General features: G+C 35.5%; 1 protein-coding gene across 3 annotated transcripts in view; it reads right to left on the bottom strand.

The window, feature by feature from the left end:
- Positions 1–16,359, bottom strand: part of LOC123561649 (hypoxia up-regulated protein 1-like) — a 31,351-nt gene extending 14,992 nt beyond the window's left edge. For 2 of the 3 annotated variants that reach the window (XM_053553014.1, XM_053553016.1), the window contains exons 1-15: positions 16,223–16,359; positions 12,369–12,440; positions 11,951–12,015; positions 11,634–11,665; positions 11,065–11,143; positions 8,491–8,645; positions 7,580–7,785; positions 7,302–7,406; positions 6,760–6,832; positions 6,092–6,278; positions 5,248–5,382; positions 4,510–4,592; positions 1,978–2,110; positions 1,116–1,300; positions 495–642 (exon numbers count right to left, since the gene is read on the bottom strand). In XM_053553014.1, coding sequence (XP_053408989.1) covers positions 495–642; positions 1,116–1,300; positions 1,978–2,110; positions 4,510–4,592; positions 5,248–5,382; positions 6,092–6,278; positions 6,760–6,832; positions 7,302–7,406; positions 7,580–7,785; positions 8,491–8,645; positions 11,065–11,143; positions 11,634–11,665; positions 11,951–12,015; positions 12,369–12,432 — 1,650 coding nt within the window. In that variant the 5' untranslated portion in view covers positions 12,433–12,440; positions 16,223–16,359. The remainder of the gene's footprint in view (positions 1–494; positions 643–1,115; positions 1,301–1,977; positions 2,111–4,509; positions 4,593–5,247; positions 5,383–6,091; positions 6,279–6,759; positions 6,833–7,301; positions 7,407–7,579; positions 7,786–8,490; positions 8,646–11,064; positions 11,144–11,633; positions 11,666–11,950; positions 12,016–12,368; positions 12,441–16,222) is intronic. The other variant, XM_053553015.1, reaches the window with a different exon arrangement.
- Positions 16,360–22,640: the final 6,281 nt, after the last annotated feature.

Raw genomic sequence — 22,640 nt, 5'->3', positions numbered from 1 at the left:
TCCTGTTAACCAGGTTTTATAACCCAAACAGAAATCAACATTATTGTTTGTTGGGTTTTCAAGTCACACAGATTAAAACCCCAGTCGTACTGCAATATTCCAAATTTAGGTGCCTTCATGCACATGTAGAAACCTGGGAAGCTTGCTGGATTTGCTTCCTCAAGTGACAACTTGAGCAGGGAAATCAACAGTTTCACAGCTATGCAAATGTAATTTGAAGTAAGGCACTGGCAAATATAATGCCTCTGGAAAGTAAAAACATACTGTACAAGTGGAAAAGTTCAACATTGAAATGGCTGCAAATTTTGCGAATTTAAACGTCATTTTCGTCAAGTAAATACAAACATATTAAGCTTTGGCACATAAGTTTTTGGTTATTCTTGAATATATCTGCTCACAAAACCTCTGAGTCAGCAATTCGCAAATTTCTGACATGAGAATATATACAGTACACTCCTACAGTAAGTCTGAACAAAACTAAATTCTGCACTCACTAGATCCAATGTAAGCGTGCCACTCTCGTCCATTTTGAAGTGGGCCTTGATTCCTTTAGCCTCCTTGGCATCAGGATGCTTGCTGTAAGCCTCCTCCACACCATATAGAGCTATCTCATGGATTTGGCCCTGTAACTCACGGAACACCCTGAAAAATAAACCTATTTATAGCAATGCTTTGTTAGCCTCTTAGTACAAAAATATTCATATACACAAAAGGCAAACAGATTATACTGCAAGTATGCACTTCACTTCTGCATGACAAAATCTAAAATTCTTAAAATCAATCAATTTTCAATGTGAAAGTGGTGAATAGAGACTCATCTTACATTGAGAAAATACAGTAAGAAACAAGTCGTTAAAGAAATAGCAGGAAGACATAAACAATCTGAGTAATAAAGTGAACTATCATATCTTTATTACTCACCGATTTTAGCAGAATCAAGAGTAGGCATAGGTTCTTCAGGAAAAGGTGACCTTGAATAAATTATGTTAACTTTCTTTCACACAATTCTACTTTTGAAAACATCTACCTTGATGGATTGTCTTTTTAGTGCTAAATAGTTTTTATGTCAAACAAAAATGTATTCTTTTTCTTAAATATATAAACTTCAAACATACTTTGCCTCATTTTCTGGCAGGAAGTCCAACTCTCCATATGTCACATTAAAGCTGAAGTCTTTGAAGTGTTTGTTGAAGGTCATGACCTTTTTCTGAGGGTAGGGGTTCATTCTACCAAACAGTGTTCTTTTGATGATTTTAGGTGGGTCTGTACTGTCCTCAGCTCTTTGTTTTTCAAACTCAACCTGCAAGTTATCACAAGCTAACATGTACATTTATAGTGAAGTCTATCAGACTGATTTCAGGCAACCAGTGCAAGAACAAAGTTCTTCCTTTTTTTCATCACTTATCATCCTCAGTTTTTAGTATGTCTAAGAACTTGATAGAACATTGCTGTTGGACAAAATCTCATCCTCATTTGGATTTTTTCTTATCTAAAACTCCAGAGTATGGTAAATAAACTATATAGATGCAGAAGCATTACATAAATGTTTTTTACCTTTAATTTAGAATGTCACACTATGGAGTGCCTTTAATTTTATGTTTAACAAAGACAGAGCAGCTATCCAAATAGATCCAAATAGAGAAAATGCCTAACTTCATGATTAGAAAAAAGCACCTCTTCAATGATGCACATCAACTTTTACAGTCCTTGCTAAGAAGGGACATAATCAACAACAATACATTCACTTATACTTCTTACTAAGCTTAATATGCAATAGTCATACCTATGCAAATATCATAGATGTTTACCTGCATAAAAAGATGTGGCAGCCACATTATAAACATAGCCTTTATGATTATGTAAGTAAACTTACCATAATCAGCACTTTTAAACTTTCCATTTTTCAAGAAAACATTCATTCAGGAGATTGTTTTAAAACTTAACTTCAGTCAGTGTAGTCAAGAATGGGTTACATACCACAATAGGATACATATTAGCTTCTTTCACACCAAACGTAAGAACCTTAAAGCCCTTGCCGAGGTACGCTGCCTGATACACCGCGCCTAAAGCAGCTGCCTCATCAGTGTTCAAGCTCTTCCCAAGCTCCACTCTGCAAACACAGGAAAAGTATCTCATATTTACTTCTTTATTCAGTTTTTGCTGGCTTTAGAGTCATACCAACACAAGGTCATATGGCAACTTTTTTGGCTTTTCATGCTGGAAGAAGACTCCAGGTGTTCCACTGTCAGAGCATCGCTTCATGCATATTGGTAGAACCACTGACGTTCAGTAAGCCAGCTGGACGGCTTCCATACATGAAGAATTCTATGCTTCAAGTAAGGTTTCAAACCCACATCATAGATGGACAATTAATTTGAAATCAGTTACTTCAACCACTTGGCCACTTTTTTATCCAGAACAACAAAATTTAAATATTACACAGTATGGACAACTATCTTCACTGGGAAAGTTCTCTAAACTTTGAATACAGATGCAAAAGAAATGCAGTGTTACAAGACAGTATTGCAAACAAATAAATCTTTGTCTCACAGCAATTCCACTGCATCTACCTCCTTTTATAATTAAATTTATAATATAGGTACAATACTTTCATATCAAGGCTACAAAATGAAAAGCCTAAATTGGATAAACTACAGCTTGACATGACAATATGATCTTCTATGTGATGGAAAGGTGTTTAAATTGAAGATATCATATATATAAATTATATGCAATGAAATCATTTCATTTTGCGGACATGAAATTCCGTACTTAAGACAAAAAATTACTATTTCATAGGGATACGGATTTGTGAAATTTCGAAGATAAACAAGGAGCTGCGTTCAATAAACGCTTGATGCCCCCAGTGGCATCCTTGTCGATACAAAGCAACCTAAGTCCAAAACGAGGTCAAGGTCAAACTGAGGTCAGGTGATGTTTGAAGATGAGGAATGGTCACAGGTTACATCTGTATTAGTATCAAGTCATTCTAGTAAGTGGTATTGATGCTAGACGAAACGGTCCCATTTGGTTAACCAAGAAATGGCCCATATAAAGTACCTAAGTCCAAAATGAGGTCAATGTCAAGGTCAAACTGAGGTCAGGTGATGTCTGAAGATGAGGAATGGTCACAGGTTACATCTGCATTAGTATCAAGTCATTCTAGTAAGTGGTATTGATGCTAGATGAAACGGTCCCATTTGGTTAACCTCGTACGGACGGACGAACGAACGGACAATCACTATATGCCTCCCTCATCAGTAAATGACAAGGGCATCAAACAAGAGCACCGCCTTGCGGGTGCTGACGCTCATCTGATTTTTTTTGTGTAATAGAAATATTGTCCTACCCATGATTTTCTAAGTCTAAAAAGGGCCATCATTCTTGCAAAAAGCAGGATAGAGTTATGTTTCTTGATGTACAGTGTCCACTTATGATGGTGAAAAACTGTTGCAAGTTTTAAAGCAATAGCTTTGATAGTTTATGAGAAAAGTTGACTTAAACATAATACTCAACCAAGAAAATGATTTTCTAAGTCCAAAAGGGGAAATAATTATTGCAAAAAGCAGGATGGAGTTATGTTGCTTGCTGTACAGGGTCAGCTTATGATGGTGAACAAGTGTTGCAAGTTTCAAAGCAATAGCTTTGATAGTTTAAGAGAAAAAGTTGACCTAAACATAAAACTTAACCAAGAAATCTGATATTTTCTAAGTCCAAAAGGGGCCATAAATCTTGCAAAAAGCAGGACGGAGTTATGTTTCTTGCTATACAGGGTCAACTTATGATGGTGAACAAGTGTTGCAAGTTTTAAAGCAATAGCTTTGATAGTTTAGGATAAAAGCTGACCTAAACATAAAACTTAACCAAGAAAACTGATTTTCTAAGTCCAAAAGGGGCAATAAATCTTGCAAAAAGCAAGATGGAGTTATGTTTCTTGATGTACAGGGTCTGCTTATGATGGTGAACAAGTATTCCAAGTTTCAAAGCAATAGCTTTGATAGTTTAGGAGAAAAGTTGACCTAAACATAAAACTTAACCAAGAAATCTGATATTTTCTAAGTACAAAAGGGGCCATAAATCTTGCAAAAAGCAAGATGGAGTTATGTTTCTTGCTATACAGGGTCAGCTTATGATGGTGAACAAGTATTCCAAGTTTCAAAGCAATAGCTTTGATAGTTTAGGAGAAAAGCTGACCTAAACATAAAACTTAACCAGGCAACGCCGACGCAGACGCCGACGCCGACGCCGACAACCGCTCAAGTGATGACAATAACTCATCATTTTTTTTCAAAAAATCAGATGAGCTAAAAAAGAATTTGTCTGTATTTAAATTTGTGAACTGTCACAACAAAGAAATTCACGAAAATAAGTCCCCCACAGATACTGGTATTAATTTGTTTGTCTAGATACGGTTACAATGTAGCTTTCTTTGTTTAAAATCTTTTTTTATCTGGTGTAAAGGATGTCAAATATGTAACAATGATAAAATTTTATACAAAATTCTCTCACCTTCCGAGATATTCCATCAGTTTTGCTTGAACAGCAGGAATTCTGCTCCCTCCCCCCATCAATATCACATCTGAGATCTCTGCCTGTAGAAAATTAGTATTACAGTAACTCATAAGGTATGCTATAGTTTTTATCTTAACCTGATAAAATTATTTGACGATACTTTTAGTACAGACCATATAATGATATCTAATTAAAACTCTCCATTAACATACATACCACCATACAATCTTACAGAAAACAGATAAAATTCAGCCATTTCTAAGCTGTCTGTGCAATAAATATGAGACACCATGAAGACCTTTCAGTGGTGCTTGTACTTCTTGGATGTGGCACTTATTTCTCAAAAACTGTTTTCAGTCTCAAGATCATTGTGATCTTGACCTTTGACCTACTAAAACATCCGGGCTTATTTACTGACCACAGGTAATCATCCTGTACTACTGCAGGCCAAAGCATTCTGTATTTGTCAATCAGAAACAAAATTGTCCATGGGCCCACTGACAAACCAACAAAACATTATTCAAACAACATACTCCTTCTTCAGGGTAAGTATGACGACAGAGTGCACAAGAAGTTGTGTTTAATTTCTTGCAAGACTTATCTTTTAAACATTAAGATCTTTGATATTGGATGGCATGTTGCTGTACAAGCATTATTTAAGACGATCAAAAGTATTTTGTATAATAAAACCTTTTTTTCTCACTAGACAGAAAGATTTTCCAAGTGATTCCTTACCAGTGTAATTTCTGAGGCTTTCAGAGCATCTTCTATTGGAGTTGTGACCCTATTAAACATGTCAGCACACATTTCCTCCAGTTCCTGGCGTGTCACTTTCATCTTGAAATCTTCATCATCCAGCAAACCTTCAACCTTAATACAAGAGATATCAAATTATTGAAGCTCAACTACTGTAAACAGAAATTTTTGCGAGGGTTTAATTTTGGCCATATTAGCGAGGCCCTACATCTCGCAAAAATTAATCCTCGCTTAGATATGCACCATTAGTAGAATTCAAATTCAGGTATGATACTATTTTTACAATTTTGTTAATATTAAACCTAACGAACATACTCAAAATTTCAAATTCATGAAATTTTGACCCAGCAAAAATGTGCTTTTACAGTAAACTTTGGGCACATACTCTGCTGGAAAACCAACTTGTCTTCTCAAACATGCACTTTTATTATTTTCATATGTCAAGGGCTCAGAGCTTCATTTCTAGTCTATCTGCTTCTATTTCTATATATACTTAGACTAGTTTCGCTCAGAGCCCTCCATGTGGCAATTCCAACAAAGAGAATATATGAAAGCCACTGAAGATTACACACTTTGAATGAGACCAGGTGCCCAATCATGTGATGCTTCATTATATGTTTTCTGACTAAAGCGCACACATGTATCTTACGTATTACAGCAACTTTCCACATTTATAGGGGAAGGAAGACCCTAAAAATGTATGTTGGTCTACATTTAAGGTTAAACTTAAAGGTACCTAGAGAGAACCATTTTACTCCATCAAGCCTATTAAACTGTTACATCACATGCATTACGTGTTAAATGATCAAACATTTTCTCATACCTGGGCCATGTGTTCCACATTTGCACTGAGAACTTTCTTCACCCGCTTGGCCTCCTTCAAGAGTTTTGCCATGGCTCGGTAATTGGTGTACAGATCTGTTTTTGTCTTCTTGTGCTCGCTGAAATACTTGGCCAGGTGATCTCTCAATCTCATTGATATCTCCAGGCCTCCTAACTCTCTATCAAACCTGAAATATCCAACAACCTCTGCTGACAACATCTCTATTAACAATACAACCTTATTTACCATTCTGCTTGGAAATACATAATATTTTATAGAATGCTCTATAAACCTTTCTTCATTGACCAAAAAATCTTCATAACCACAATTTTGGCCATCCTTTTTTTATATTACATATTTCTCATCAAAAAAACAAAGAAATAGTTCTAGAAAGACATTAAAAAAAATCTGTGTTGTAGAAGAAAGAATGAATCAATACTGGTAACTGCATTTTTCCTCCCTGATCAAGTATTTAGCCAGAGTTTTCATTTCAGATCCTTTATAATGCTAAACAAATAAATTCTGAAATAAAAATAACTGCACTGGTGAACTAGATAGGCCTGACTCTGACCTAACTGTTGAAGAAGGGAGTTCTTCATAATTAAGGTAAGAACATTTCTAACCTCTTATTAAAAGTTTAACTGACTTCAACATTTAAATAAACTTACCCAACTCCTTTTACAACCAGCTGGGGATTTTCAACCATTCTTGTACCTTCCTTCATTTTGACAACTTGATAGCCTAGCAAACACAAATATGGTTTCATTAAATTCAGACAATATTTGTTAACATGTAGAAAACTTAATGAATTAACAAGGTTCAAGTCTTTACATTTACAGAGTTTAACCCTTACAATGCTGGACACAACTGGTTCTGCCTTTGTGACCAGTGTTGATCATGAACAGCCTGCACGGATCTGCAGTCTGACCATGATCTGCACTGTTCGCTATTCAATTAGTTTCATTTTGGTAAGCACCCCTTTTAACAGTTAATGGTACTGTCCAAATTGGAAGATGGACAAGTTCGTTATAGAAATTTAGCATGGTTAGGGTTAAAGGCAAGTGACAGAAATCAAAAGACTTTACTAGTTTATTTTACTTTTTGAACAATTTGTGATCTTAACATACTCTTACACAAATATGCCACTCTGTGCCTTTTACAGCCTTCTTTTTCTTTCTGAAAATACCAAGATAAGGAACAACAAGCTTACCAACTATTGTAGCAGTTGTGCTTGTAGCGCCCATATCATAAAACATGATGTATGTCATACTGCTGTTAAATTGCTTCCTTCTAAACACTCCGTAATTTAGGGCAACTGAAATATACACAGATAACATCAACTGAATGATAATATTGAGAAGGTTTGATGTGTTTGTATGCATGTATGGATATGTATAGAAACTGCTCGACAAATGAACACTAATAAACTGGAAATTTCTTTAAAATCGCAGATGACCGGACAAAAAAACAATGGGAAGACATAATTACCTGCAGCATTATCACCCATTAGCTGTAACACATTTAGACCTCCGAGCTCTGCTGCCAGTAAAACAGCTCTTCTCTCAGCCTGGTTGAAGAAAGCTGGGACGGTGATCACAGTATCTTTTATGGTCTGATCGGCAAATGTTTCAGCATACTGCTTGGCTTTCTCTAGAATCATTGCCAGCAATTCTTCTGGTGTATACTGGGTTTCCCTAAATAAAAATATATCTTTGAAGCTAAACTGATACTGCATTATTCTGAATTACAAGCATATCTTTTGGCACAGCAGGGCTTTCTAATAAACAGTTTATGATGTTTTGTACTCACAAATGCAAAAAATTTTAGTCTAATTTTCACACCATGTCCCTTCTTGCTTTAACTAGCAAAACATCAAAAATGTAAAAAGGTTATAAAAAAGCAAGCTAAAGGGGTTCTATAATAAGACAGACACAAGCCTATTTTCTGTTTGACCTACGCAACAACAACACCTTATGTAGTGAAATTTGGATTTTGTTAGGTTTAACATCACACTTACAGTGCCACACAATTACAGGTCATATTGTTAATTTCCAGCTTTTGATGATAGTTGCCTCTCTTGGCATTATTCCAAACATGAGAGGGCACCTGGGTAGTGACAGGCCTCTCTGTAAGGCAACTGGATGGCTCTCACATGAAAGAATTTTACACCACAAACAAGGTCATAAACTAAGCAGTGTCTACTGTGAGGGGCAAGTGATTTGTCAGATAGCCTAACAACACGACCATGAAGGCTGCCCTTTAAGTACTTGTTGGAAGTACAGGAAACAGTTATCCAGTGGAGTTAACATAACTTCTTCAACAAACTATATAAAATAAACAGGTTTAAATAAGAGGTTGCTGTGATATTTTTACCTAACCTTAGCCCTATTAATACTTACTCATCTATCTGGAACAGAATGGTTCCCCGATCTTCATCTTTAACAAGTTTATAATATGGGAACCGTCTTTGATACTGGGCAACAGCAGGGTCATCATACTTCTTCCCTACAATCTGTGTTAGGTACCAGAAGGCGTTGCTAGGAAACTTTGTAGCCTGAAACATATGAAACAATTCTGCTGATGATACAAAAGGGATTTCCCAGGAAGTGTGTTGCAATTAAAACTTAAGAGATCAATTTGCAAAATATTATGCACGTATCAAGAAAAAGTGTGTTACAGTATACTATTGGTCTCCATTTAAAAGACACCATCTCAAATCGCGAGTATACTCTTCTAGAGTGAGGAGATTACTGAAGAAGATGATGATGATTAACTACACTTTCAGGTGTTTGCACTATCAACTTAGCATATATCTGGAGAATGGTGTATCAAAAATATAAACAAGAGGACCATGATGGTCCTGAATCGCTCACCTATCCCCACATGTCCCAGTGTTGAACTGAGTATGACGTCGTTATTTCTATTATTTGACAAAGTGACCAAGTTTTTGAGCATATGTGACCTAGATATCATCAAGATAAAAAATTCTGACCAACTTTTATGAAGATCCATTGAAAAATATGACCTCTAGAGAGGTCACAAGGTTTTTCTATTATTTGACCTTATGACCTAGTTTTTGAAGGCACGTGACCCACTTTTAAACTTGACCTAGATATAATCAAGGTGAACATTCTCACCAATTTTCATGAAGATCTCGTGAAAAATATGGCCTCTAGACAGGTCACAAGGTTTTTCTATTTTTCGATCTACTGACCTAGTTTTTGACCGCACATGACCCAGTTACGAACTTGACCTAGATATCATCAAGCTGAACATTCTCATTAATTTTCATGAAGATTCATTGAGAAAGATGGCCTCTAGAGACATCAAAAGGTTTTTCTATTTTTAGACCTACTGACCTAGTTTTTTAACCGCACATGACCCAGCTTCGAACTTGACCTAGATATCATCAAGATGAACATTCTGACCAATTTTCATGAAGATCTCTTGAAAATTATGGCCTCTAAAGAGGTCACAAGGTTTTTCTATTTTTAGATCTACTGACCTAGTTATTGACCACACGTGACCCAGTTTCGAGCCTGACCTAGATATCATCAAGGTGAAAATTCTGACCAATTTTCATAAAGATCCCATGAAAAATATGGCCTCTAGAGAGGTCACAACGTTTTTTCTATTTTCAGACCTACTGACCTAGTTTTTGACCGCACATGACCCAACTTCAAACTTGATCTAGATATCATCAAGGTGAACATTCTGACCAATTTTTATGAAGATCCATTGAGAAATTTGGCCTCTAGAGAGGTCACAAGGTTTTTCTATTTATAGACCTACTGACCTAGTTTTTGACCCAACGTGACCCAGTTTCGAACCTGACCTAGATATGTTCAAGGTGAACATTCTCACTAATATTCATGGAGATCTCTTGAAAAATATGGCCTCTAGAGAGGTCACAAGGTTTTTCTATTTTTAGACCTACTGACCTAGTTTTTGAACCCACGTGACACAGTTTCGAACTTGACCTAGATATCATCAAGATGAACATTCTGACCAATTTTCATGAAGATCCATTGAGAAATATGGCCTCTAGAGAGGTCAGAAGGTTTTTCTATTTTTAGACCTACTGACCTAGTTTTTGAAGCCACGTGACCCAGTTTCGAACTTTACCTAGATATCATCAAGGTGAACATTCTGACCAATATTCATGAAGATCTCTTGAAAAAAATGGCCTCTAGAGAGGTCACAAGGTTTTTCTATTTTTAGATCTACTGACCTAGTTTTTGACCCCACGTGACCCAGTTTCAAACTTGACCTAGATATCATCAAGATGAACATTCTGACCAATTTTCATGAAGATCCATTGTGAAATATGGCCTCTAGAGAGGTCACAAGGTTTTTCTATTTTTAGACCTACTGACCTAGTTTTTGACCCCACATGACCCAGTTTCGAACCTGACCTAGATATCATCAAGATGAACATTCTGACTAATTTTCATGAAGATCTCATGAAAAATATGGCCTCTAGAGAGGTCACAAGGTTTTTCTATTTTTAGATCTACTGACCTAGTTTTTGATAGCGTGTGACCCAGTTTCGAACTTGACCTAGATATCATCAAGATGAACATTCTGACCAATTTTCATAAAGATCCCATGAAAAATGTGACCTCTAGAGTGGTCACAAGCAAAAAGTTTACGCACGGACGCACAGACGACGGATGCCACGCAATCACAAAAGCTCACCTTGTCACAGGTGAGCTAAAAAAAAGCCAAGTTTAATTACATCATAAAAATTTGAACCATGACCAGTGTAAAGAAATCATGTTAATAAGCAAACCTGTCCACAAATCTTTCAAATAAGCTGAAATAAAAAAATCTTTTTTGATTTTTTTTTTGCATAATTCTGATAAAGTTTAATTTGCTTTTCCTAAAAACGAGTTACTGTAGATTCACCATGTTCACTGGAGACCACTGACATATGACAATGTAAGTAAAGAAATAATTTACTGGACTCTTACACAATTTTCTGCAGGATTTCCAAACAAGCGTTCTCCATTTCTCAGACAAACAATTGCTGCGGTTTTTCTTGCTGAATCCCTGTTAGTTAAAAGAAATTATATCAGATCATTTGAAACTGAATAAAAGCTTTCAACAGAAGCTCTATCTGTTCTTCATCAGAAGCTGTACATGTTCAAAGTGAGCAACTGTATGTTTTCAAAGTTGGATTAAGCTGCCAAAATCTATTTTCAGACAAATGTATGTCCCATTTTACACATTGGATATACTATGCAAGTTACATGAAGATTTGGGCAAAAGTTAAGGCACAATATCTTACCCTCAATATTTAATAACTCCTCTTTGGTGATAAGTAAATGTCAAATTATTGCTGTTAATTACAGAATTTCTGCAGAATTCAGATTCACATTTCAGACCATGTTAATATTTATGTCAAATAACTTGAAGGAAGTGAAACCAGTTTTAACTTTTAACAATTTTTGTAAAACCTTCAGCTTCATCAGCCCAGACAGTTTTTTGAAAATGAAATTTTATTAATAAAATGTATAAAAATAGCATGTAAAGAACTTACTCATTTGTGATAATCTCCATGGGCACCCCTGGCTGAAAGAAGAGTTAGTCATTGTTACTACACAGAAACTACCACCAACAGGTACTAAAGAACAGTTTCACTGGCTGAAAAAGGTTACTTTCTTTTGAAAACGGTATTAAGCTGAGCAAAAGTAACGAGCACAAAACTGTTGAATCCATCCCATAAGGCTAGAACATTGACAACCTAAACTTCCAACCTTTTAACCTGATCTGTTTCTATTATGTATATGAGGAACCTCAAGAAAATTTCACTCCAGTATTACGGTTTTTTTTACCCATATCACTGATTTTTCTTACCTTGACAAGAGCTATCTTTATATATTCGCTGCCTAGATCAACGGACATTACAGCCAAATGAGCATCTGAAAATATATGAAAATATCTGTTACTCGTACTTTACATTTAAATTATACAGAACACACATTTGATGTAAACATGTAACGAAGGTCATCTCATAAACCTAACTGAAATATAAGTAGCTGTACTCATATCTACATTAAGCCATGAAAACTCTCATAATCTGGTTACATGTAATACTGAAGCCAAATATTCATGTGCAAAGAAGTGATTTTCCAAAATTATGGTTAAATTTCTCTGCAGAACAGCTTCGCATAAAAACTTCATAATACAACAAAGACCATTTAAAGGCAATAAAATCTGAAGCGAAAATGATCATCTTAACATTTACATTACTTCCTTATAATTTCATATTTACCTGTAAACTTCAAGCCAATAAATAAAATGGTTGCTATGGCAACCAGTCTGTCTAGCCACATCATTGATCAGTCTGAAAACAAGAATGCAAGAGATTACAGAAATACAACACTGAAATTATCAGCATAACATTAAAGACAGTGAAGTCAGTATGTAATTACATAATGTACATTAACAAATAGGGCAAAAAATCTGTAAAATTGTTTCTCAACTTTGTGTTTGTACAAAGCTATGTGGTTTCAATACAATGGTAAATACATCATTTTTGAACAAAAAAAATTTTTCCCTACTTACCTACCCAACCCTCATTGACATGGGTCACGGGAGGGAAAACAAATATATTTGAAACATCATTTGATCATTTTTTGTCAAATGAATTTGGGGAATTTCTGCCTTTGTTTGGGGAAAAAACATACTTTTTCAGCTGGGGAGTTTATGAAGGGAAAAAATCCTTGAGTAATGTAAGGTCCAGTCCCATATGAACAGCTTGCTACTGTAACTTTTATTTAAGATGTTTCTACCAAAGATATAGCTCAGAGTTCTCACTAGTCTGGCTACCGACTAGATAATCTTTGTGTTATATATTCTGACTTTATCAGTCTTGGCTCTGATTATCTGTGTTCTGAGAAGAAAAGGACATAATGACACAAAATTTGAAAAGCCTCAGGAGTTATCTCCTGTGAACAAAACACAGGGTCTGAACACAGACTAGGTTCTCACTAGCAATTTCAAGTTGCAGTCCTGGGACTCCCAAAGCTGTAAAAGTTGCAGTCCTAAGTAGACTATGGATAGACTTTCATCAAAACTTTGGCCTCTTTTGTACTGACAAGTTAAGTCACATTAAGTGATCAAAAATGTAATACTTTATTATTTGCAGACCTGGCATTGTAAAGGAATTTGAAACTAATTGAAATTTTGCAGAGAAATAATCATGGTAAGACCACATCAACAGCATCTTAAAATTACTCTAAGAATTATAATGAAGACTAATTACAATTTTTTCTAAAATGTTCTTTAATTTTGCTGCGTTATTACTACGTAAGAAAACAATCGTAATTACTTCAAACACTTTATAAACTATCAGTTACATTGACTCAATTTGGCTGAACAAGGCTATCAATGACAAGCGAGTAAATACGTCCACTAATATATTGCTGAGTCAAACCTTGTGTATTTGCAGGTGTATGAACTTTGAAAACAATTAATTTTGGAGTTTAAGTTTGCTTCCCACTGAAGAAAATTGCATCCGGGGACTCCCAAGCTTCATTAAACACATATATACCGCAATGTTGGCAAAAAGCCGGTCAATATGAGTATTGACCGGGCCGGCGGTCAATACTGGTTAAAACCGGTCAATACTGGTCAATACTGGTCGATTCAATACTATGGTCACTCTTGGGTGGTCAGTACTGGTTTATTCAACACTTTTACATAATGTACATTCACAGATTAGCACAGGCTGTAAAAGTAATGTAAAAATAATAAAGAAATTTGAATAATATAAAATTTTGTTCAATAAAAAGTATAGTGGTCAATACTGGTCGATTCACTTTTGGTCCTTGGCAATGTGTCCTAAATTTTCAGGGTCAGGTTCAAATTTGGACAATGGTCTGTGGTCAATACTAGTTTATTTAATGCTTTTATCTTCTTACAGTAGCCTTTATTTTGATTTAATTAAAGATTTTATTACTATAAATTATACTCATTGAAATGAACGGTACTGGTCAATTCAAATTTTGGTCCTACGCAATATCCCTGATCAATACATATAAAAGTGGTCAATACTGGTCTGACAGTGAGTTGAATACTTCGATTGCATAAATTATTTTTTTTAAATAAAGTTACCATGTTCAAGCATCTCAATAATACTGTGGGATTATTGATCATGGCAGCTAATTAGTGACTAGATAGCCAGGCCTGCAACATTACAATCTATTGTATATTGTATGACATGGTGTCAATTAGGCAATGTGACAGTTGCTACCAAAACACAATTAAACCATTTCCATGAAAGGGTGCAGGTGTTCGCAGCAATTTCTCATTAAATAATTTATACCAGTAAAAATAATAAGATGTATCACTTGTGAATCAAACACTTACTGCTGCAGTTTATGAAATACTTTCTACAAATTAAGTTTAGTTAAATTAGCAGTTTTTCCACTTATTGTGACATTTTTGTAGAAAAATAATACATCTTTGTAATTTAATCTAAAAGAAAATGTTTAATGACCAGTATCAACCAGTATTGACCAATCGACCACTTCTGACCAATTTGGGAGTACTGATTTGGTTGCTTCAGCTAAATAATTCAGGGCTTTTCATCAGGAAATTGGGAAGAGGCCCAGGCCTTTCAAATTGGGAAATTTATGCGCGATAATTGACTATTTTGGGAAAAAATGCTATTCGTGGAAATATAGGTACTGGGGTATAAATTTGAACAGTAATAAGTATTTTCAATTGAAATTTAACTTTTACTGTAATACAGCACTTTATTTTGAATTTTTATTTCAAATTTCACAAATCTAATGATCACAAGTCCATGTCTGTTTTGTATTTTTGAAATTATCAACCAACATATTCAGTTCTGTGTCACTTGGGGCAATGTCAAGCAGAAACAGTGGAAATAGTAGTATCGATACTAGTTGGGACCGCCTCGGTGATATTATCAACGGCACCCTCCTCTAACTTACGTTGTTTCACCCCGCAGTCGAATAGTGACCTCTGATTTTCTGATATGCGCCGGTTGATTGTTTTGTTGTAATACTTTCCTTTATTGACATGTTTTTTTAGAAAACGATAACCGGAAGTAAACACCGAAAAACGAATTAATTTATCTCCCTGAAACACGGACTAAAATCTAAATCCGGGACACGGAACATACGGATTAGACTGTTATGCGAACACTGTCAATGTGCTATAGTAAAACAAAAAATCGATACCAGACAAACGCTTCCTCCGGAAATAATAAATGTAAACAAAATTAAAATCATCTGCTGGCGTAAATTTGGGAAATCTTACCTTGCATTTTGGGAAGTGTCTCTGCCACAGTTGGGAAAAATTACTATATTTTTGGATTGGGAAGTAGCCGAATATCGGCCTCTGTTATATAAGGATGAAAAGCCCTGTAATTATGCCTGCATTCACCTTAATCAAGTCCCAAATGCTCTTAAACAGTCATTATTTAACTGTTCATAAACTCTGTAAAATATCTTAACAATCAGTATTGACTAATTGACCAGTATTGACCAATCAACCAGTATTGACCGGTATTGACCACTTCAGGGAGTACTGACCGGGGTGGTTTTAACCGGGGGCGGTTTTAACCGCCCAACATTGATATACCGGGACCAATTATGCGTATGACGCTGAATGCGGCGTTTGTGAGAACACTGTAGCTTCAGTCTTTTTTGTTCTTATAACATTATGAGATCTTTCTAATTTTTAACAACTGTTCACATGATTTGCGTAAATGCCTGATACTCTTCCACAGAGTGTTCAGAGTAGTAGGAAGAAGAACACACCTCAATGAAAGTGCTGACAGTTACAAGGCCTAATTCCACTGAAACTGAAAGGATTTTTGAATAGAACTACATTGACGAAAAGGAAACAAATGACCCACTTTGACAGATACCCGACGCCCATTTTCATTAAATATGTTCAAAATCTACAAAATATAAAATCTACCTAAATCAGGTAATAAAAATGCAAACGCTAAAATACGTTAAGCAATACCCCACCCGTGCAAATTACACCTGTCACCAAAATTATGTTGTCATCCACGTGTCTTCTATTTCGACACAAACGAATATTCAAATATTAAAAGATGAATGATAATGAAAAGAATATAAAATGTACCTTCTTTTTCTCCCAAAATTAGATGATTCTAAAATGAACTAACACAATAAATGTGTAATTATTGAACAACAAGTTACCGGCAAATGTGTCGCAAACTGATTGGAGTTTCCGATTACTTCCGGGTAAGCGTGCGCATCGTATTACACGTAAACTTCCGGGTGAACTTTTGGTTATAAGCCACTAAATTAAGGGAAAAATTGGGTCCGACACCGCTATTGATATTCTCTTGTCCGTTTTAAAAAAACTACACTGAAAATTCGACGTATTTGAATCCAGATTACTTTGCACCCGTATAATATCGTTGAACAAGATATCATAAAACATTTGAAACATTTGAGCAGATTTATCAGATCAAATGTTCAGAAAATTTACTGTCATTTGTTAAGATCATCGAACACATAGAGGGATGAATTGCACTTTATGCTGATATGTAAATGTTATATACCTTTAAAAATATTTATGAGGTGACTTTGCAGCTTTTAAAGAAGCTTATTAAATATGGATGGTGAGTAATGAAGATGAGTAAGTTACTGACATTGTCTCCAAATTTACATTTAAGAACTTCAACTTCAGCTATCTACTGTCGAACAATCGTCTAGCGATTATGACTGGCTGGCGCTGTCAGGAAACAGTGTTTTAGTAAAAATGTTATGTGCAAAGTTAAAAAGATAAAAGACCCAAAGTATACAGTTAAAATCAGCGGATAATAGTATTAGAGAGACTGCGAGTCCAGCCCGCTGACAAATGTTTGCAAATTGGGACTGGACTGGATATATGTTTGTAAACAGTTCCATAGTCTGATAGTCCTGGGGGAAAAGGAATTTGCATGGTACGATGTTTTGGACTGTGGAATTAAGTAGTTTAAATTTCGTGTATTACAGCAAGAAACTAGATTTTTTGAAAGCTAACTAAAATAAGTACGTATAGTTCCAGTCAACTGCCAATTTCATAAGTATTATCATATGCACATTTGTCCATTTTCTGATGATACCAATTTTTTTTTATATTTCTAATCAACTTCCAACTAAATCAGTTATTATCATGTACATCATTCTTCTTCTAATGATACCTGTATGTTTGTTACAATTCCATATGCCTAATTTATATGGTGCTTTAAGAATTATTTCATTATTATTAAGTGTGTTCAAACCGATCATAATTATGCTTCTGTTATTTCGTATTATGCCGTTTCATGCATTTGATACTGTTACATTTATTGTGATAATCATGCCTGCAAAGGACCAAAATTAAATAAAGTGCTATTGCATTGCATTCCATTGCACTGCACTACGCCGCGCCGCGCCGCACAGCACAGCACCGAACAGCACCGCACAGCACCGAACAACACCGCACCACACCACACCACATCACATCACATAATATTACATTACATCTCCAACGGAGATTATATTATATTTTCAACGATTGCATTGCATTGCATTGCATTGCATTGCATTGCTTTGCACGCCACGCCACGCTACGCCACACTACACCACAACATGCCATACGCCACCACACCACATCACATAACATCACACCATGTCACATTACATCTCCAACGGAGATTATATAATATTTCCAACGGAGCAACCAAAATGATCTCGTAGTGATCTAAATGGTAACGTATTGCAATAATCTTTAACTAGGGACAGATATTTGAAAAATAACTTGATCAGTTCGTCGGACTCAGCCGCTCAAAGTGAGCTAATAGTATACAGAGATGTTCTGGGTTTATGAATTCTTCTTAAGACGTGCACTAAGCTTATGTTTGGTAGTGGTATAAGTCAATATGTTTGGTAGTGGTATAAGTCAAGTTAAGTCAAGTATCCATTTTTTAATTCACACAAGTAGGAATCATTAAAAAGAAATATACTATATTAAAGCTGTCGTGAGCTATTACAATGTTTGCTCAAACCGAGTTACAGTCTGCCACATGGATTAATGTTATACAAAGACTTACATGAGTTAAAAGTTAATTTAAAACAGCCTCTCCAAAATTGGAAGACTTAGTACTTTACATAAAGTAATATAGCTACAGTTTTCCTACCACATGTGTACAAGTCGGATGAAATTTTGGACCACCACATACGTACAGTTTCTAATCAGATCCACAGGAGCTCGAGGTCGGGAACGCAGATTTTTCGGCCTTATCCGGTCTTTATGTATTGACGGAGCTTACGGCCTTTACGAATTTCCGTAATCTCAACTTTTAAAAATTACTAACAAACTCGGGTATACTAAAATTTAGTCTACCGGCACCTTGACGGTTATTTATGAAAGTTACGATTTGGGCAAAATAAGACCACATTCTTTGAGTTTGGTCCTTCGGTCACGGTATAAAGGCAAAACCTCGCAGGAAAAGTACGACCATGACTCCGAGCTCCTGTGGTCAGATCCTTCGGTTGGATGGAGGGCTTCCCCATTCGCTCAAAGTTTTATGAAGAAAAACAATACCCGTTTTTTTTCAAAGACGCAACAAAGCAATATTGTGTACATCAATAGTCAATACGTTGTGCTTACCTCCTGACATGAACAATTTCTCATGAAGTTCTTCACAGATAGAAGCATCACTTTTACATAGACAATGTCAGGTGAGCGACTTAAAGCTACTGCATATTTGCACTGTCTTGTCTTTTCATTTTCAATGTTAGTTTTAAAATAGCAGTCTGTTTATAAGCTGCTAAATGTAAGAATGTTGCCATTGCTGTTCTTTTGGATACTGAAATAAAAAGTATGTTATATTACTACGGAAAACTGTTTTGTTCATATCCTACCGTCGCCTAATTAGGATCGTAGGATGGCAGGGTGGTAGTATAGTAGAATGGGCGATGGTAGGATATTATGATAGCGATATTAGAGTGATAGGGTAGCGATGGTAGGATGATAGTATGATATATTGCCATCCTATTCTTCTATGTTAGGAGAGCTGGATGGAAGTATACTTATCCTGTCATTTTACTATCCTTATCCTACCACCCTATCAACGCCATACTATCTTCCTACAGTCCTACTATCCTACCATCGCCATCCTACCATCCTACTATCCTTCTGTCCTGCCACTCTACCACCATGCATTTAATATTAGGCGACGGGCGATGGTAGGATATGAACAAAACAGTATTCCGTACATTAAAGATAGTCAAAGGTTTCTTTACATTGAATATTCGCACTGAAAAAATTAAGTTCAAGGCAACCTTTTATATGCACGTGATCATTTGATTAAAATGTCGTACACTCATCAAAATTGTAACAACCAGGTGACATTTGTCTTAAAATGCTAATGTTCGTGGATAAACTAAGTTGAAAAAAAAGATGTCAAATAATACTCGAGTGTTTTGGGTTATTTTTTCACAAGTAAAGGTACATTTACTCTTTTAGTTTGGAACATGAACGTAAAAGTAACTGTGGCGTTCCTAGTGCTGATGTATTGTGACAGGTTATCGAACTTTACCATCATGTATGAACAAAGAAACGAAAATTTATCCAGATAAAACGCTTAGATGAAAATAAAAATGTAATTAACTGCACTGAATTTCAAAGTTTTTTTCTTGGTAAAACACCTTTTACTACTCTCTTCAAAATTATAATAAACAGTTTGATTGTTAAAAACGTTGTCTCGATGACCCGACAAATCTTTATAGTAACTTAACAGTTTAGATTCCTTTCTAATTTTATTATCAAAAATTATCGATGTAAAGTAGTCCTGTGGAAAACAAATAGCCATTTCTGAAGAGTTTTGCTCTCTTATGTACAATGTTTGTCTCGCTTTTCATGTCTACCGATCACTCCAATATTATTTATAATGTCACTTCAAAGGTTTTGCTAAAATCATAATTGTATTTAAGCTGTTTAAGCAGTCCTTCCATCTAAACACGTTCTTTTTTATGTTAATGCCGTTGTGATGAAGGATTTCTATGAAATATCATAGAGTTATCGACCTGTGACACATTAAGTTTTTAACTTTTGTGGGTTAGTTGGACAGCAGGCAATTTTTAAAATCCAGTCTTTAAAGAATATTCGCACATGAGCAAAGTTTGAATCAATGTTGCATGGTTGCTAAGGGAAACGGGAACATAAGGTAAGTCTTTCTGTTTAAGCTATTTGGAGAATATTCGTTATCTTACTCACTCGCTTTCAAATCCGTTGATTCCGATGAATAAAAGTCTTTGAACCGCCTGAAGGTTGCTTCGGCATGTTGAACATTATCACAGAATTCGGAAAGAAAAGCTAAGTTTCTTTATTTTTTAGAAAAATGTTTGATATTTATATGCAAACTATTTCTGCCTTTAATCAGTATGTAAATATTCATAAATGTTCAAATGACATTACCGCGATAGTGCCTTAGTGTCAAGTGTATATTAATTATTAACTCGAAATTTCGAGATATAAACCCGAAATATCGAGTTACGTATCTTAAATTATCGACTTCAGTAACTCGAAATTCCGTGTTAATTACTACTATAGTATACGTAGTTGTACATTTCCCGACCAATTCCTTGTTTAACCCTCGGGTAGCCCTAGAAGGTCATTAGTTTTACCTTCCATAAGAATCTACCATTTTCATCGGTTTAAAGGTGGTTATACGCGGCGATGTGGAGAGTCAGTAGATCTTCATGTAAGTGGTCAATAAAACAATTATAGGGTTTGTCAGTGACCATCCGAGATTATATGTACTGGGGTCAGAATGATAAACACATATGGGGACTCGGTTAACGCCCCGGCATCTCCATTTATCATACTGACCCAAAACATTTCCGTGGAGGGACACAATCAAATCCAATAATTAATGATAAGGTGCCTCTTAAATGTATCAATACCTTTTCCATCTTAAGCCGGGAAAGTTTCCAGCCCAGTTTGAAACCTTGTGGCTAGGAAATATAGACATGCCCTAGATCTGAGGGGAGGTATAGTAGAAAGGACTAAGTAGTGAACTCACAATATATCAACATTTTAACCAATTATGGAAGGTTTTCGACTTAGTTCGAGCTCCTGCCACCAGAACAGACGATACATGTAAATGAAAGCATATGTTTTTAATATAGTTTGAAATTCAAAAAAACTTGGAGGCTAGAGTAGGTCATACATCACTGAATCGTAGCTTAGGTTTAAGACCCTACATGCTGGGTGTAATATATGGATGTGTAGGCGGACGTATCCACATTACATGTTTACTATATAAGAGTCAATAAAAGTAACCCATTAATATGTTTACCTTTTGAGACAGACATACGTTCAAATTTTGCGGATAAAAGACAAAATACAAAGTTGAAATTTCGAGTTACGTTTTTTTATAGTTAGAACACGAAATTTCGACGTAGTAATTTGAAATTTTCGAGTAACGTATTTTAAAATTTCAAGATACTACGATGTTTTAAGTTACTGAGTCACTGAGTCTTTATTTCGAGTCGATAAATAAGTAACACCTGGCACTAAACTCTTCCGTACTTAGCAGTGTATGATTTTTTAAACTACAAAAGTTGTGCGTATTCTGGTGTTTCCTAAATAGACCGAACAAAAATATTTTTTTTTATTAATAACATAATATATATAAAGAAACTAATAATTTTCTATTTATGCAAGCATGAACTGCTTTGTTTTAACTATCATTTGCTTGGTAAGTTTGTGCATGTCTATATCATGAGTCAAACATCTGTTCACTTTCAGATTGAAGGTATTAAAATGGAATACAACAAAATGGATGTACAGCTGGACACTATTACAGAAAGTGACGATGATGACATTCCGGATATAGATTACTCCGATCCTGTCCATCAGACGCCGAGGCCGAGCACGCAGCGAAGAAGAATTTCCCGTCCGTCCTATGACAGCCTCATCCGGAAAGACAGCCTCTCTCGTCTGAATCAGGATTTGTTCAGTCTAGTAAAGGGAGAAGAGGTGGCCCTTGATGGGTTCTCGACAGACAGTAACTCGTCTGAAAATGATCACAAACCAGACGAAAAGCTTCAAAAGTAAGTAAAACAAGTCTACCATCGATTATCCAAACTTTCCAGTATCAGGCTGATTTCATATTTTTGGCGTGTAGCTTCTTTAAAACAAAGAGCTATAAAATACTTCTTTATTTAAAAGCATTGTTTTATGTGTTTTATTGCTTTAGTTGTTAAGTCTTCTTCAGTATGATTTATTGCCTTGCACTATTATACTGCGTTTATATTTTAGCGCAATTTCGTGTATCCGGCTTTATTTTATTATTATACCCCACAAACGAAGTTGGGGGATGGGGGTTATGTAGGAGAGAGCTTGTAGGTCGGTTGGTGTTCATGGTTTCCGGACAATAACTCATGAAAGGCTTGACAGATTTAAATAATTTTGGTACACAGGTGTAACATCATAAAATACATGTCAAGTTCGACTTTGGCTACAAACCACCATTTTTGGACGTAGTTATGGCCCCTTTCCA

Source organism: Mercenaria mercenaria, chromosome 10 (genome assembly GCF_021730395.1).
Source record: "Mercenaria mercenaria strain notata chromosome 10, MADL_Memer_1, whole genome shotgun sequence".
Taxonomy (NCBI): Eukaryota; Metazoa; Mollusca; class Bivalvia; order Venerida; family Veneridae; genus Mercenaria; species Mercenaria mercenaria.
This window is presented reverse-complemented; position numbering and strand designations above follow the sequence as displayed.